The following is an 18340-nucleotide window of genomic DNA, read 5'->3' on the forward strand; positions in this document are numbered from 1 at the left end:
AAATTTTCCTCTCCACATGGCTGAAAGGGGAGGGGAGAAGGAGACAGAAATTAATGCTTTAGTGGGACCATTAAATTGGGGAATACCATTTCTAATCCACAACAACCCCAGACACTGAGGTGATGCAGATTGTCCAGAGAAGGACAACAGAGCTGGGGAGCACAAATTTTATGAGGAGCAGCTGAGGGAGCTGGTATTGCTGATCCTGGAGAAAAGAAAGGGGAAATTATTGCTCTCTACAACTGCCTGAAAAGCAGGGTGTAGTAAAGTGAGGGTTAGTCTCTTCTCCCATTTGAAAACTGGGAAAAGTGAAAGGATGAGAGGAAATTACTTCAAATTGCACAAGGGGAGTTCTAGATTGGATACTAGAGAAAAAATTCTCCACTGAAAGGTTGGCCAGGCATTAGAACAGGCCACCCAAATAACAGGTAAAATTACCATCCTTGAAAATGCTAAAAAAAAAGGTGTATGTGTCACTTAGGGACATAGAGATGAACACAGTGAGGATAGGTTTATGGTTGGCCTCAATGACCTTAGAGGCCATTTCCAATCTTAACAATTCTGTGATTCTGAGATCTGTATTCATGGCTTTATTGTGGAAACAGATTTTAATATCATTAGTGGTGGGGTTTTTTCTTAGGGATCATTTTCATTAACAATGCATAACATTATAAGAATAAATAAAAATTTTCCTGCTTCTACCTGCCTCAATTGTTAAGCAACAACCCATTTAAACCCTCTTTTTAATGGTTTAGGGTAGTGTCTGGCAGGAAACTACCAGTCTTTTCCCTTTCTTCCATGCTATTTCCACTTTCTTCCAAACTAAATCTTACAAAGTGTTTGTCCATTAAACTCACCGACCTATCTGAGTTCTGCAGTCAAAGTGCTGATAAAACAGTGTTCATTTTATGTTCATTATCTCCTGCTTGTGTCTTGTTTATGATCTGTTAGTGTGTTTAGGTGTCAGGCTGAAACTATAAAATAGATCTTGAGGTCTATGTAAAATTTTCTTTCTAAAATATGGTGTTAGTAAATAAATCAAAAGCATGAGTGTTACTTGACTAATAGAATACTAAAAGAGTAGAAAGTTCCAGCTCAGATTTCTGTGTTTCAGGATGCTCCACCTCTTCCTGTTTTTCTTAGTTAACTTTTGATATCAAGGGAGGTGAAGATTTTAGTCTTTAAGCTGTTATCTCAGTGTACATAAGGAAGGTCACTCATGGGAAAAGCTCAGGACTACTGTATTTAAAATCAAAGGCTGAGGTATTAGTACACCTAGGTGCATAAGCTTGGCACTGGTGAGCCCACAATGAGCCCAGTTTCTTCTGCTCTCAAACATGCCACCTTTTATAACTATATTTTTTCCTTGTGAGAGCAGCAAATCCCTCTCAATACCAATAACATGTGTCAAACAAGATTATTATTGTAATACCTAAAAACTTAGGAGAGGCAAGCATTAAAATCATAGTTATGTAGCTTAAAATGGCAAGGGCCAAAGTATTTAGGCATTGAGAATTTGTTTCTCTAAAACTTATAACACCAGGTTGAGCAGATTTAGTTTAGATCTCACAAACAAATTCTTCACTGTAAAGGCACAGGTTGCCCAGAAAAGTGTGGAAGAACCATCCCTGGAAACATTCCAGGCTGGGTTGGCAGGGGCTCTGAACAACCTGGTCTAATGAAAGGTGCCCCTGCCCACAGCAGTGGGTTTGGAACTAGAAGACCTTTAAGGTACCTTGTAATTCAAATTTTTCTATTAATCAATTAGTCTATTATATATCTCTTTAATAAATTAAGATTATTACTGAACTTTTAAAAAAATGAAAATGTATATTTTTGCAGGATTCTATTTTTTATTCCTTTTTCCCATGATCTTATGTTTCAATTTATCTTGCTTGAGGCTTAAAACTCTGTAATATTTCTGTTTCTTAATCTGTAAGAAATATAAAACACCACCTGTTCCCAGAAACAACTCTCCATTTGCATGAATACAGGCAATAACTTCCTCAGAATCAGATAACAAAAATGTCCTAACTTTTTCTCATACTGTATTCATGGTTCTCAATACAATTTTGCAAATATAAGTAAAGCCAGAGAGATATAAAAATGTAGTGGGGACTGTTCAGTGTAAACGAGGAAGACAATTATCAGTAAATTAACAAGAATATCCACAGATGCTCATTTCCTTGCAATAGAATTAAATAGTATGAGTGTAAATATCTGAATATCTTGGACCAACTCACCAATCTCTTCTGGAAGATGGTTGATTTGATTTTTTGACAGTTCCAGTACTCTCAGGTCTTGAAATAGTGCAAGGTAGGCTGGAATGGTCTGTATCAATGTATTGTACACATGCCATTCTTTTAGATAGATCTGTTCTTTCAGAGAATCTGGGAGTTCCTGTAAATAAAGTAAGAAGAGGTAAATAGAAAGCATGAACTTAGAATTTTGTTACCCTGTTTCCAAATAGGGAGAAAAATGCACTTTGCCTTAATTATCTTTATGTAGAATAGTAGTTTGCCAAAGCCTTACAGAAGCTGTCTGCTTTTGAGGAGCACTGCAGCTGTCTTCATCACATATTCATTTTTTTAACTCCTAATGCAATTATTTGCTCTAAAACAGAAACCTGTTTGAAGAACTCAATCTGTTTGGTGTCTCACACATTATTTCATTTTTCCAGATGGAGGATTTCTTTAAAACACATTTCAGTGCTTTAATTCACACATCAAGATGTAGTAAAATGCAGCACAGAACAGGAGAGTGCATAGAGAATATCTAAATAGGGTTTGCTAAAAAAAAATAAGTGTGATTTTGTTCTGAATGCCTGCCAATGTTTCAAAACTTGTTTTCCAAGAGGGAACAGAAACCATTTCAGATACTATACACACATATCAGTTGGCTTAACTTCCTAAGATGTTGTAGCAATGTTAAAAAAAATGTAGAGGATTTCCTTAGAAACAATGAAATTGATTTTAAAATTAAAAAAACAAAATTGAATTTTAAATCAGTCCACATTTGCAAGTAATTTTTTATCTAGTCATGCAGAATCCTTTGCTTTCAAATTTCAAAATAATTTTGAAACTTCCTGTAATTTATGAGTTATTTTCAGATTATTCTATTTAACAAAAGTCTTCAATTTATGAATGAAACCTAAATTTATAAAGTTTTATTCTAGTACAAAACTGCTTTAGTTAATTGATAATCACTTCAGATGTACATGTCTTTGTTTGAATTATGTCACCAAATTCCTTTAACTTGAAACAGACAAAAATCAATACCAAAAGTTGAAGGTCAGATCATTTAACTCTCACTTTCTTAAGCATTCCATAATTTACCAGTCTGTCCTAGGTCTTTTAACACTGTTACATGGTAACATGTGGAATAAATAATCTGGAAGAGGTTCTGCCACTAACTTTGCCCTGTATTAAGAGATGTGAGAGTTTTGGCTTTTGATTTTTTTATTAATTTCAGATTTTTTTCCTATGCATGAAGAATATGACACAGTAGGAATTACTGTTTTTATAAAGGATTTGCCCTCTTCTTTTTTTTTCCTAGATTTCATAGCTCTCCCAAGAAATTTGTAAGAATGTTGCATTTGAATTTTTTATTAATGATGAAATTCTGGATTAGCGATTGCGTTACTTAACTCTTAGTTAAATTAAAAGATCTAACTGTAATTATAGATATGATGGACATTGTCTCTCATTTCAGTTATTTTCAAATTTACACATGCTGACATAAAACCTATGGTTTTTTCGTTCTGGCTTGCTACTTTCCCTTCCACATTTGATACAGATAATTTCATTTCTTACTTCACCTTCTGATTAGGTATATGTGTGTATTGCATTGTAATCCATCTTCTGTATTTGTCAGTTTATGACAAAAAATAAAATGCCTCAAATGCCTCAGGGCTGGTGGTGAAAAATCTCTCCAACTTTGTGGAAGTAGTTACTATTTCTCATCTTCAGTACTGCACATTTTTCTGCAGCAAAATAAAATAACAGAGAACAACAGCAAATGCAATTAGTGTTCTCTTTCCTATCTTTAAAGACTGGAAAATTCAGCACAGGGGAGATAGTATTTAGCTGGAGTGTTATAGATATCTCTGTAGGGAAAAACCATGATTCAGAGAGAGAGATGAATAACCATGTTGGAGGGGAAAAGACGTCTATATTAACAGACATTATTTTCTACTCTATTTCTCCACACTGCAGGTCAGTCTCTGCTTTTCTATTGACCTAATGGGTTTTTTCACTTTATTGTCACAACACACCATCTCCAGCTTTTTGGTGGCAAATACAGCCCTTTGTCCTTTGAAGACAGCAGCCATGCTCTTCTCTGACACTGAAGGAAGAAGAAAAAAATTCTCCTTGGTACATTCAAAACAGTGCAGCACACAAAGTTGTCTACCCAGATCAAGATCAAACTCATTCACCATTTTAGAAAAATTAAGACAAAATGCAAAAAACATATTATTAATGCATAAAGATAATTTTAAAAATCTTTATGTCTGCATTAAGACTTGTTTAGAGCACCAAGATATTCCTGTGGAGCAGCAGAAATACACTTAGACACTACTTCATAAGAATGGAAGTAGATTCCATTCTTCTGCCAGCTGCCAACTTGCTTTCCTTTCTTGTGAATATTTCTTTATATCATATGATCATATTTACAATTTGAAAATGCAAGAATGCAAATACTTTGCTACTGTGTTCTTTTTCAATATTTTCCATTTTAAAATGCATTTATGTTTGTGTTGCCGAAACATAAATTGATGTGATATTTTGCTCCATTACAAACCAGGTAGGAATGGGAAGTGAAACTTCCACAAGCTTTATGTTTGCTTTACTCTCTTCTTCTCTTGTGTTCTTTTGTAATCTTCTGCTGCCATGCTAAAGCTGGCAGGCTGCTGATAAATTGCTGCATGAAGATTGACATTTGGAGGATAGCCAGTCTTCCTTTAACAGCAAAACAATACCTTAAACTTGTTTGATTTTTAGAAGAGGAAAAGAAGTTTTAAAAGGAAATAAATAACAAACATACAACCATTGCTGATTATAATATCTCTAATTGGGTGAGAATTCACCTGCTAGACCTGAGCCTGAAGTAAAACTGTGGTCAAAGCTCTAAGTTAAAATTTGGTTTCTTTTCCAGCTCTGCAGTGGGCCAAAATAAAATTTTGGATCCAAATCTCCCACTCTTCTAAAAAAATTTGAAGCTAGTTCCAGGCACTCCCTGCTGCTGGTCCCCAGCACAACACTGGCACTGTCCCTATGTCCTCCCTGTTGTGTGTTTTGTGTAAAAAGCTGATATACAGAAGCATTATTTGATTAGTTTACAGTTCTGCACAGAAAGACTTGCTATCTATCAACAAGTAGTTTATCCTTCTGACATCTGGACATCATTCTGCAGCCACTGGCTGCCCAGGGTGGTGGCACCCCAAGGCACTGAAGGCAGACAGGGCTGAGCTCAGCAGGGCCACAAGCTCTGGGACTGTGTGGGAGGGGATGGTTTAGGTCAGCTGCAACTTCTGTGTGGAGAAAGCAGGGTCTGCATTATGCCAGGCATCGCTACTTCCAGCTGGGTCCCCCCAGTCCCAGGCAGCCCTGTGCATCCCACCCCGCTGTTATAAGGATGCTGGCGTGTGGCCCATTGTCACAGCAGCACATTCCAGGGCCCTTTGTGATGCAGGTGCCTAGACACCACTGTTAGGTGGGGCCATGTCCTGACCCTGAGGTTACTCAAAGAGCACTAAGGCCTGGAGCGCTCAGTCGTAGGAGAACACTTCCCTCAGGAGGTAGCATCTCCCCTGGATGCCTCAGTGGCAGAGGTTGCCAAAGAGGCATAGGGTGAAGGACTGGGGGAATGGGACAACCAACTCCTCTTCCTCCTCCTTCTCTTCCTCCTCTTCATCTTTCTCCTCCTGCCCATAGGTGAGGCCCATGCAGCTATAGTCAGCACTGCAGGCAGAGAAGCACTGTGTGCATCTCACCACTGAAGCTCAAGAGATGTCCAAGGCAGCAGCTTCTGACTTCATCAAGCAGATGACAGCAGCAGAGGCAGAGAGCCAGGGAGCTGCTGCACACAGCCCCTGCCCTCCACCCCCCAGCTGCTCGCCAAGCCCTCTGGAAACCCACACCTGCAGCAGGAAATGGTCAGGGGCAGCAGCAGGGGCAGTCCTGGAAGTACCAGAGACCAAGAATGTCTTGGTAGAGGAGAGGGAAAGCTTGAAACTCTGTGACATCCAACACTTCTTTCAAGTGGAACACAATGAAAACCAAAGTTGGAGTGCTAGAAAAGAGAAGCCTTCCCTGCCCCTCACATATCAGGCATGGTCAGAGTACTGGGGTTTTAACAATGAAGTACCCCACCTCAGCAATCCACCTCTAAGGACTAGAAAAATGGGCCCAATGTGGACCCTGTTTTATAAGCCCCCCTGGATGGCTGAAATGATGGGTATGAGAATGACAACACCATACAGAGCAGCAGACAGAGAGAGCCAGGAATCTGCAATTCACACGCCCTGCTGGTCACACCCCAGCTCCTCTGCATCAAGCCAGATGGGAGCCCATGCCTTCAGCAGGCAGCAAGTAGGACCAGCAGCAGGACCACTCCTGTCAGCAACAGTGGCCAAGGCAGAGGCCTTGGCTAAGAGGGAGAAATGCTGGGAAGATAACAGAGACCACGAGCTGTCCCAAGAAGAGGACAGCACAGACAAAAACTGGAGTACCGAGGAAGAAAGTCCTTCTGTATCCCTTCCACATGAGGCAAAGGAAGAGCACTGGGACAGTCAACTACACACAGCCACAAGCACCAAATTGGATCTGCCAAGGTGGGTCTATAACAGGCCTTCTTATGACCTGGATCTGCTGTCTGGCTTGGATGAAGACATGGACTGGGAGGAAGAAATTTTTTTCAATGTTGAAGGCCATGACATGTGGGATATGAGGGAAAGAATCCCTTCCAAAGAGAACCCATTCTGGAAGGAAGAGTTGGTGGTATGCAATAGGAAGTCATTTGAGCATATCCTATGCATGTCTGCACCTACAGCTGTCCCCACACAACAGGCCTCACTCTTCAGGAGGGCACTTGGTGCTCTTTGCAAGTTGTTCCAGTGCCCTTGCATCACAAGACAGCCAGAACTATAGCATTCCACTACCAGTGTCAGGTGGACCTCTGGAGATGGCAACTGGCCCTAAGCCTGTAGAGAATCCCTGTAAAATCCCACAAGATAAGGGGCTAATGTGTATGTCTCAAACAACTATATACAGATGGATAGCTGTGGATCCAGCCACGTATTTTGGTAATAAAAGATAAGAATTGTTGATAATAACCAAGAATTTTTGGTAATAACCTGTCATGGGAAAGAACAGGATTGGCTGGAGAAGGCAGCCACACAGCAGGCTGTGCTGGCCCAGGTAGAGCAGCACTTTTCCAGGACAAACATTCTTGTTGTAGCTTCCAGAGATAACTACAGCACAGTACCACCTAAGCACACAAACAAGGCCAAGATGCAGCATTTGACTGTAGGGGGATATTAAAGCCACCCAAAACCCCCAAAGGCTTCCAAGAAATGCATTTCCAGAAACGTCTGAAAGAATGGACTGTTCATGATGACAAATTTGTCCGGCAAGTGAGATATCTGCCTTCAGGGCAGGAAAACCTCTCTATAAAAAGTACCTCCAGTCAAGTCCAGGGGGAATTTCTCATGTGATATTAAACTTGTGGGAAAAGGAGATAGTTGTTTCCACTCACTCTCCTTGTAACTATTTTCTTTGCCCGGTAAAAAAGCCAAACAGAAAACAGAGATTGACCATGAATTATGGAAAATTAAATGCTAATACTGCACCTTTAACAGCAGCAGTGCCTAACACTTCTGAGTTAATTGCCATAATAAAAGAAGCTCATCCAAGTTTAGCTGCCACCAAGGTGAAAAACATATACTTTATGGTTCCATTTCAGGAGAGCCATTGGACTTGTTTTGCCTTCACGTGCAAAGAGATGCGATAAACTTTCACGAAATACTGCAGGGAGACTAGGACTCTTCCATGCTAGCACATTTTACCCTAGCCCAAAAATTATCTACAATTCCAGTAGATAAGGGGATAATAATATATTGATGATATATGGATTAGGGGTCCAGACACAGATAAAGTGGGAAATATTCAAAACTATGTTATTGAGCACTTTGAAGATGTGGGATTAAAAGATCCCAGAGAATAAAATTCAGTGCCCTGCTTCAGAGAAAAAAAATCTTGGGAAGGGAGTTGCTGTTTGTGTCCCTGCTGAGATATTAACCTCAGTGTAGCAAGAAACTGTGCCACAAATAAAAAAGGATCAAGGCTACCTGAGAAGCTCTGCCCATAGCCTGTCATCTCTGCACTTCTATCCCAATCTCGTACCCTTTGACAAAGAACTGAGGGATGTTACCACTCCCAAGCACATACCCCACAAGCCTAATCTGAGACTTTTCCACCCTGTGGCTTGACTTTGAGCCCAGTTCCTGGAAATCAAGATGCACTGAACCCATATCCAACTGGCAGCATTTGTGCAATCCCTCACCCCCACTGCCTGCTAAAGACTATTTTGCTACCACAGTGTTCCTAAATATATTTGATGGGCTATAATGATACCTGGATTTGCAAGATGAGGAACTGTCTTGTACCATTTGGATTAGCTTTGAGATCTAAGATACACCTTATATAGTTATCAGACCACATCAAAGGGCAATAAAAAACATAACATGGCAAACGCATACATCAAGCAATTGGACAAAGTATGCCTCTGGAGAACTAAACTTGCAAGTCAAACAAGTATCAAAAAAGGCTTTACAAGATCAATTACTTAAAGAACAAGATGTATGTGGAATTTAAATTTAGTCAACACAGAATGTTGTATAACCATTCATTATGCCTCTACTTTCATTAAGGAAGAGTGAGCTGACATGAAAAAATGACTGGCTAAACTGCAGAATTTCAGTCCATGAAGCCAAATGACTGATGTAATGGTTGATGTCTATACTCTGATCATTAGAACTCCTTAGCAAGGGGCTCATGGTTACTGCAGTTTGGAATGATGTTGTTAACTGGATTTATTTTCTAAATTATTGGAATGGTAATTGTTTCATACATTGTTTATTGCACTGTCTCTTCTGCTTCATCCTTATTTTCTCCTTCTGAATGGTATGTTCACATCACCATCATGGATGAAGGCTATGATCAAAGACTGTGACCACCGAGCAAAATTTAAGTAACAGGGTGGTGTAAGGAAAGGCTTAATAACATTTTCATCATATACTTTAAACAAGCACTCAGAGGTAGCTATCTTCTGCTTGTACTATCTCCACTATCTCTTTATCTCTCTCTGCCTCCTCACCACCTCAGTCTTTTTTCCCCATACTCTTAATAAACTTGGTACACAAAGTGAAATTGTTGTTATTGTACCAGTATTTGGCCTCATTTGCACCTTCATTTGGGCAGAGCAATTTAATATCAAATTGTAACAGTAATTTACTGATAAAATTCTGTGAGCTTTTTTGGACCCTCTGAGTTTTGTCATTCCTTTTAACAGTGAGCATTTACAAATCTGTGGTGGGATATCACACTCCCAAGAGAGCAGCATGGGGGACTTTTCTGTGGACATGTCAATCAAATAGGATGATGTGCCAACTCTGCTTACTTGTGCCTGTTGCTTCTTGAGAGAAATAGGAGAGCAGGCAAGGCCCATGCCGACAGGTAGGGCAGGAGAGCCCCCATGCTCCTCTTCCATGGGCCAAGCAGAGATCCTGCCCTTAGCCTCTCCCATGCCTCTTGCACTCCTGACTGGCTGGAGCCCAGAAGCAAAGAGATTACATCTGGCAGTGTCACCAGGCTAAACATTCCCCAGGTGTTTTGGGTCACTGATTAGTTGGTGGACCTAGCAGTGTTAGGTTAATGGTTGGAATCAATGAACTTAGATGTCTTTTCAAACCTTACTGATTCTATGATTCTGTGGAATATAGTATGTTGTGGGACCACCTTTAATAAATGTGGTCATGACTGAGTCAGGAATGTCTTTTTTTGTTTGTTGTTTCTTTTGGGTTTTTCTGTTTGGTTGGTTGGGTTTTTTTAAATTTTGGTTTTTTGGTTGTTTTTTTTTTTTTCCAGGGGGAAATCTCTGGGGAAATCTCTGGAATTTACATAAGTGCAAGAGAGATTTTTCCCTGTCCATTCAATGCAGCAATGCTCTTTGACGCTTTATAGGAAATTAATCAGTGTGAGAAACAGTTGGGAATAACAATGGAAATTTTCTATTGTCAGTGAAAATACTTATTATGTTAGACAATAAAATTGTGAGAATAAATATAAATATAGTAATTTGCTGCCTTGTTTCATGAGCAAATTAAATGCAAGAAAATCATTATTTATGAGTAAAAAATTTTTCCACTGCTTACTTACTTGCACATCTGACATTAAAGTTTTTTAAAGTAGGTATGCATCCAGATACTCTGTTTAGGAAAAGCAGCATAGCCAAGAGCAGTACTACTCTGTATTTGAGGAGCATCATCAGCTTTCCTCTGCCAATATTGATATCACAATATTTTAAAAATTGTTTATCCTGAATGTTTTGTGAAAAAATATTTAAAATTCACTGATTCACTAGAGAATAAACATTCATTAATTAATAGCAGAAAGTAAACACTCAGAGGGGAAAAACAGAGTTAAAGTGATTTAATGTAAAAATTCATATGAATATTCATGTCATAATTTTGCCTCAGTTTCTAGTTCTAATGGTGCTATTTCTCTGAAGAACTAATTTAATTGAGTAGATACATGTTTATGTGTACAGAGGTTCTGAAGTGTTGTATCAGTTGTGGGTTTTTTTTCCTAGGCATCCAATTCAAACGCATAATTCAAAGGTCCATAATCCATATATATGTGTGTGTGTATATATATATTTCACAGTGTGTTTCCCTGTAAAACTCCCAAATTTTTCTGAATGTTTTTCTGAAACATACCTTGGAAACCTGAAATTACTTGTGGCACAACACACCATTCTCATGCTTTCAAAGTCCCAAAAGTTTTGCGAACACAGAGAGATTTAGGAGACTCACTGCTGGGGCAACACAACTGGATTCTTCCCCTTTTATATTAAAAGAGAAAAAGAAAAGAAAACCCATACAATTTCATTCACAATATCAGATTGCGATTCTGTGATTATGAGACCAGACCATTTTTTATGGTATGCGCTTTTCTTTCCCAACTGCAAATACTGATTCATTACTGTCTCCAGCTGGCAGAAATGCACTCATGGGAGACAGACACTTGAGTCACAGAACCACAGAATCACAGAATTAACTAGCTTGGAAAAGACCTTTGAGATCACTGAGTCCAGCCTATGACCTAACACCACCTTGTCACACCATAGCACCAAGTACCACATCCATGCTTTTCTTGAATATCTTCAGGGACAGTGATTCCACAAACTCCCTGAGCAACCCATTCCAATGCCCAATCACTCTTTCTGTGAAGAACTTTTCCCTAAAGTGTCCAGCCTAAAATATTTGTCTGGTATGTAAAAGGGAGACAAGGATCCCTGAACCTTAAGGCTGTTGTCTAACAGGCCCAGCCAGATGGAGCTTTGACAGACAAAGGTAAGACTATTTCATAAATGTAGTTATCAACCACTGCCCATAGGCTGAAGCTAACTGCATGGACAGACATGGATAAACCACAGCTCAAGTTACAAAATGTCTTCCAGATTCAGAGGGACTTGAATAAGGGTCTGCATAAAGAGAAAACAATAATTTCAGAATTCATACACTGTAAAATTGATTTTAAGCCTCTTTAGCTACTACTTTGTGCCTATTTGTCTAACTTAGTATTTTTTTGTGTGAGATTTTTATTTTTGTGTGAGCTACACAGGACAATGCAGTATGTCATTTACTCTTCCAATCTAACATTTTCTCTTTTTGTTTTCCTGGAATCAAAATACTTTTCATTCCCGTACTTCTCCCTTGCAAGGCATGCCTAGTGCTAGCTGTATCATGTTTAAGACTGTTATTCTTGCTTCTAAGAAAACCTGATTTGTGCTCAATTCTTCTTATTTTCAGTTTCTTTTCACTGATCTCACTGTCACTCTAGCTTTGTTAAAAGCACAAACTGCACTGCTCCCTTGTCTACTTTAACATTGTGTCATAATTCCTTGGCTTTAAATCCCTAAATCACTCACTCTAGTCATCCTCTTCACAGAAATAAATGCCTTTAAGGACGTCCACAGTCATGAAAACTAATAGTAGAAATATACCAGAAAGTGTTAAAGGCTAATTATTACAAAATTATTACTCTTTTTTCCCTTACTATTTTGTTGCTGTCAAAGAGCTTTATCTTTTCTCAGATGTGTAAAAATAATTACTTTACAAGGAACAGTGGGTCTCCACTTATGAAAATACATTATCATAGCAATGATATTTGAGAGGCGGGGAAAAAAGTGGCACAAGGTCTCAAAGGAAGGAATTCCTAACAGGAATTCTAAAGATGTAATGTGCTCTGATTTTGACCTTTATTAAGGTTCTCAGAAGTGGGTCTGATATAATTTTCAAAAGGGCACGATCCAGATTATTTTCAAAATATTTACCCAAGTTTTTGTTTTCCCAAACTCTTGTGGCTTGGTAAATATACTTAGGTATCCACAAGTACTCTGGCTATGCAAGGTATACTCAGAGATAAGGAGAAACCATATTCTCCAGGGGCCAGATAGCCTCATGGGGCTTCTGCTGAAGCATAACCAACCAAAGGCAATGGCTACATCCCTCCACTGCTAGGTTAATAGTTTGTCTGAATGAACTTAAGGGTCTTCTCCAGACTAAACAATTCTATGATTCCATCATAGAGTGTTTTACAAATCCATTTTTTAACCTCCTACTCAACGCAGAATCACTAAGCTAGATGCTACATGAATACAGAGCACAAAGCAGCAGCTTCTTTCTAACCAGGCTACATTTTTACCATCTAGACAGCCTGGCCACTCTGACACTGAGATCTATGAAAAGGATGTGTTAAAGCCGCATCCCTATGCTGGGGATTACTCCTCTGTGTAACTTAGCTTCCCAGCATCCATAAAAAGAAATGGTACAAGCAAGCCTTGTTCTCAAAATTAAACCTCTAAGTCACACCAACAACCTGCTCAGATTTAGCTATCAACTGTCTAGAGGATATATTACTGCTTCATAGATGAGAGAAAAGGGGAAACATAATAGAAATACTTATCAGCTAAAAGGAAGATAGAAGATTCAGCAGCTCGTCCCCAAATGGATACTTTACAGGACTGTGCTGTTTGCTGCTGCCAATGGTAAGTGGCCAGTCAACAGCAAATCCAGCTTGTTATGTGCCCATAAATCTGCACAGGTAATCCCAGCTCAGACTTCTCCAAGTCCCTGAGTGCTTAATCACTGAAACTTTCAACTCATAGACGTATTTGTGTGCAAAACACATAAAAAAAACCCCTAAATCACAATTGACACCACCACCTCCCAGCTACATAACATACAAACGTCTCCGAGAAAACTGTCATATGTCCACAGATTTTGTTCATGTGCAGATTGCCAGACTGTGCAGCATTGTTTTTATCATCTGAAAATTCATTTTGCTTAAAAGTGAATCCTTTCTTTTTGTGAGAAAGCCATAGGAGAAAAGACTATAGCAGCTGATTCTGTCTTTTGTTCAGAAACAACAGTTCAGATTTTAAAAAGCAAAATAATTATTTATATAAGACAAAAACAACAAAATTTCTGCAGTAAGTGGAAATACACTTCCTTCAGAACTTTGTCAAGTGAGTTTTCACAATTTTAAAATAATTGTCATCTGTTAGAAAGTGACATTTCAATTTTGAAGGAGTACTGATCTGAATAAAACAGCTGTGATTGTATTTTTGTCCACAGATATCTGAACTATGTCACAGTTTGTTGTTGAAGCAGGAAACCCACTTTAGTTAGGCTAGAGCTGGACAATGAGACTTGATGCATGTTTGAAATGGACATACTGAGCACCTGATAAGAAGATATCAAAACTCATGATGGTTAGGAATGTACTGCTCAAGGTGACATAATATAACAGTACATGACAGTACACCAATTTCTCTTAAATTGGATTTTTCAGAACATCAAATTAAAATTAAATATTCTGGAAAACAGAATAAAACATGTGTGTTTGATTTTGCTTCCTAACGTAAGCCTAGTTTATGGTGACAAAGCAAAATTTTAATGGTTTGGCAAAAGGGAATAAGTAACAGAAAAGTTCAATTATGCAACTCTCGACACCCGGAGGCATTAAAGATATTTGCAGGTGCTACTATATCAGAGTCTAAGGAGCTGTAATCTCTCCCTCTCTCTTTATTTTTTTCCCTAAAGAGTACCTCTAAGGTTTACAATACCCAAAAGAATGCAGTGTTTGACTGCACATCTTACACATCACTTTCAAAATCCCAAGTTCTTGAAAGAAGAAATGTGATAGCTCCCCAAAAACCAGTCCTTCCAGGTGAATGACTGGGTTCAGTTGCAAAAAGAGGCTCCTTAGTAAGATGAATAAGAGCCAGGGTTTTCTATAGATGAGAAATTTCAAATACTGTATGTTTATTCAGAAGAAAATTAAAGCAAGAAAGAAAAATGAAAACTGAAAAAGAAAATACCATCAGATTCAAGATCAAATCTAGGATAAAGTTACACTTCATGTCAATCAAAAAATAATTCTAGCTTTTTTTATCAATGTTTTAACTTATATTTTTTTGAATGACAATACTACATGAAATTCAAAATTTTGATTTCACATTATCATTAATAAAGTAATGTTTCTCTAAATACATTTCAATCAAAGCTTTTACAACTCCAGAAATCTTCAGACTAACTCTAACCCAACACTTGCTCAATTTCAAGCCAGCACTAATTCACATCTTACCTGCAAGCTGCTATTTCACATCAAAAATATCTGCAAGTCAGATGTGCTTTTTTTCAATAAGACCCTTGTGAATTGTTGCTAATATTAATTTTAAACTGAGCAGAGCTTGAGAAAGTGTTATCACACCATTAGAGCAATAACACAGATCTCTGATTAGTAGAAGACAGCAATAAGACAACAAATGTTATTTTCATCTCTCTTCACACTCTAGGGAATTTTAGTGAAAAAGACCTTGTTGCAATATTATTGTCCATACCAAAACTTATGAGAAGGATGAATTACATGTATCAGCAGAGAATTTAAAATACAAATACCTGAAAACTAAACCACTAGTTCAGGATGGGGTAGAAAATACTTTGTCACTTCTAACACTGTGCAAAAGCATCAGTTTCATATTTGCCATAAAAAGGGTAGGATTAAAAGCTATAGTCTATGAAACACAAAGTCTTCACCAACAGAAACATATTTTCCATTAGACTTACCGTCCACTGCTCTCCAGAAAGCTGAAAAATAAACTTGTTCCGTTCTTTATTTGCTCCATCTGACAAGGCATGATTCTTCTTGAGCTGAGGATTCTTTCCATGGATGTCCAGGTTCTTCTCATTGATGTTTACAAAGCCATTCTTGAGGTATTTTGATTGAGGAATACCTTTCTTACGGCACTCTAGTATCAAATTCCATTCCTGTTTTATCCTGAAATAGTGCAAAAAAATGCTTATGGGAAAAAAATACGGCAGGTAAGTTCTAAAGCTTAATCTGTGTTTGCAAAAGTACTTAACTAAATATAGTTATTCATCTAAGGTATTGGCTATTTTTTATATATGCATACCAAGAAAATATGCTTTCCTGGAGTAGGCTAAGGTACGTATACATTTCAAGTGATCAGGATTTCATTCACTGACTATAAAACAATGAGATGCAGAGAACAATAGAAAAGTGGAGACTGAGCAAACTGTAACAGAAAAGAGCAAAAATTATACCCTTTATTTTGATAGGATAGGAAATATATTCTCACAGAATAAATTACATGCATAAACGAAATCAAGTACTTGGTGATATAGGAAAACATTTTCTTTGGGAAAAGGTAAGAAGTGCCTTTTTTCCCTGCCCTTTCTTGATCAACTATAATGATTTATTTCTATTTTTACACCAATATCTTCTTAGAAAGAAAAGGTCAAAGTTATCACACGCCAACTGATTTCAGATTCAGTTTCAGTAACTTCTACATCATCTCCAAGGCAAGCTTTTTCACAAAACTTCAGGTGCAAATTCAATTTGATATAATTAAGCATTGTTAAGAGCTCATGTTTTTATTTAAGAGAGATTTATTTCAATTTAGTCAATTAAAGAACTCATTGATTAACAGAAGTAAGCCTTTCTTACACCAAAACAAGACTCTGGAGGGCCCCTTGTATCATAAATCGGACCTCACACTTTGAATTCTATATCCTGTGGTACATAAGACTCATTTATGTGATCTCATCCTCTGACAGAAACTTTAATCTAAAGGATTGAAGAAAACTGAGAGTTTAAGAACAACATAAAGTTCAGGATTAAGTAGCCCTAGAGAAAGTAAATACATTGTATCCTAGAAAGAGAAACACATGGAAATTTAAAAAGTTCAAATAGGAAGTTACAAAATCTTTGCACATATTACCACTTAGTTATGGGGTTCTTCTCTACAACGCTAGGATGTAAAAAAAAAAAATGCCACATGAGAGAGAAGTTGGAAGTAATAGAATTATTTGGGTGTGAAGGGACGATGAAGATCACGTACTTACAACCCCACTGACTCTAGAGGGATCGTCACCCATTAGCCATCATGGCTGGGTGGCTGCATGCAAAGTGTAGTGGCCACCCAGCCAGTACTTTATCCACTAGATGGTTCATCTCTCAAATCCATGACCCCCTATTTACAGTCAAACATGGCATGTGAGACAGCATTGAATGCTTTGCGTAATCCAGGTAGATTATGTCAATTGCTTTGCCCCTATCCACCAATGCCATGGTTCCATCATAAAAGACTCACAGATCTGTCAGGATTAAAGCCAGAATGTCGAGTTTTAAGTCACATACAAGAAACCCACTATAAACTTAGGTGAAAGAAGCTTGTCTCAAATTGTTATTGAAATAAATTATTTTTGGACATCTATAACAAGGTATGAAGCCTCAATGCAGAGCACTCTTATGGAAATGTAGTAACACAGATTAAAAGTCATAGATGACTTAATGCTATCAAAAATAGTCTTTAGAGAGCAAAACTGCATGCCTAGATAGAAAGGTATTGAGACAGTTGTATATATTGTGGCACTTACAGAAATCTCAGGGGATTTTAGAGAGTTTTGGAAGCAGAGAGCACAGCAATGGCAAAGACACAGAGCACAGAGACCAGAGACACACTGCAGGCACTTTCTACACTTTTGGAAAATACATATAACCATTTATCAGAGGAGCAAGCCTGAGCGACCACCGGAGGAGAGTTTCAAGGAGCAGCACACTATACATGGAACATAAGAGAACTGCAGAAAGCCCCTACTGTAACAATGACTTCAATGTATTCCGAAGTGACATCTTCTACAAATATTTCAGGAGGTGAATTAACTGTGAGGTTGGTTAAAAGGTAGCTCACTGGATAAAATGTTGACAGACTATAGGAAGACAGGACAAATTCTGACTAAGTGCATTCTAATGAAAAGACAGTAAGGATCTCTTTGTCCCTTATTCAAAAATTACAGAAATATTTCTTAAAAGATAAAATTGTATTTACCTTCAAATTAAAAAAATTAGAAAGAAACATGATCTCTGATAAGCACCAAAAAAGAAAATTAAGTTACTGCAGGTATGCAAATGTGTAAGAAAAGGATTTGTAGCATATCAGATGAAAGAAGATTCAGAGAGATGATGGGAACAATAACTTCTCAAAATATGAAAGGAGCAATGAAGGAATAGTTATAGAAGTTATTGATACCTGCAGAAATGTTACTCATTCTTGGCTTCAGTTTTCATTAGAGAGATCAAGCTGTACTTCACAAGTCAACATCTGGAAGAATTCCTTGTATTAAAAAGTATCAGTAGGGGAGGTGTGAGAGTACTAAAATATATTTGAAATAAATCTCCTAGTTTCTCTCAGTGTCTACTGCATTGTGGAATGTTTCATACCACAGCAAGCTGTGATTAAATGTGAGTTAACAAAAGATAGACTGGGCAGACAGAAAAACATTCAGCCCAGGGAGTCCCTATTGTTGGCTAAAGGTGTTAGCACAGTCCACCAACTATTTACAATATCTCCACAAATATTGTCTGAGTTTACTTGATATGACAAAGACAAGAAAATAGATTAAAACAGATACAGCTCCTTAGCCCACACTGCGATATGTCATCAAGTTGTGGCTAATATTTCTAAATTTTCA

At 37.9% G+C, this 18340-nt stretch overlaps 1 protein-coding gene across 1 annotated transcript in view; it reads right to left on the minus strand.

Moving 5' to 3' along the window:
- The window catches only part of LRRC2 (leucine rich repeat containing 2), a 94037-nt gene that overhangs the window by 56198 nt on the left and 19499 nt on the right, over positions 1 to 18340 (minus strand). The window contains exons 3-4 of the mRNA XM_039729748.1: positions 15413 to 15623; positions 2244 to 2400 (exon numbers count right to left, since the gene is read on the minus strand). Coding sequence (XP_039585682.1) covers positions 2244 to 2400; positions 15413 to 15623 — 368 coding nt within the window. The remainder of the gene's footprint in view (positions 1 to 2243; positions 2401 to 15412; positions 15624 to 18340) is intronic.

The sequence above is a fragment of the Passer montanus genome, unplaced genomic scaffold (genome assembly GCF_014805655.1).
Source record: "Passer montanus isolate IOZ18808 unplaced genomic scaffold, ASM1480565v1 scaffold7, whole genome shotgun sequence".
NCBI classification, from domain to species: domain Eukaryota; kingdom Metazoa; phylum Chordata; class Aves; order Passeriformes; family Passeridae; genus Passer; species Passer montanus.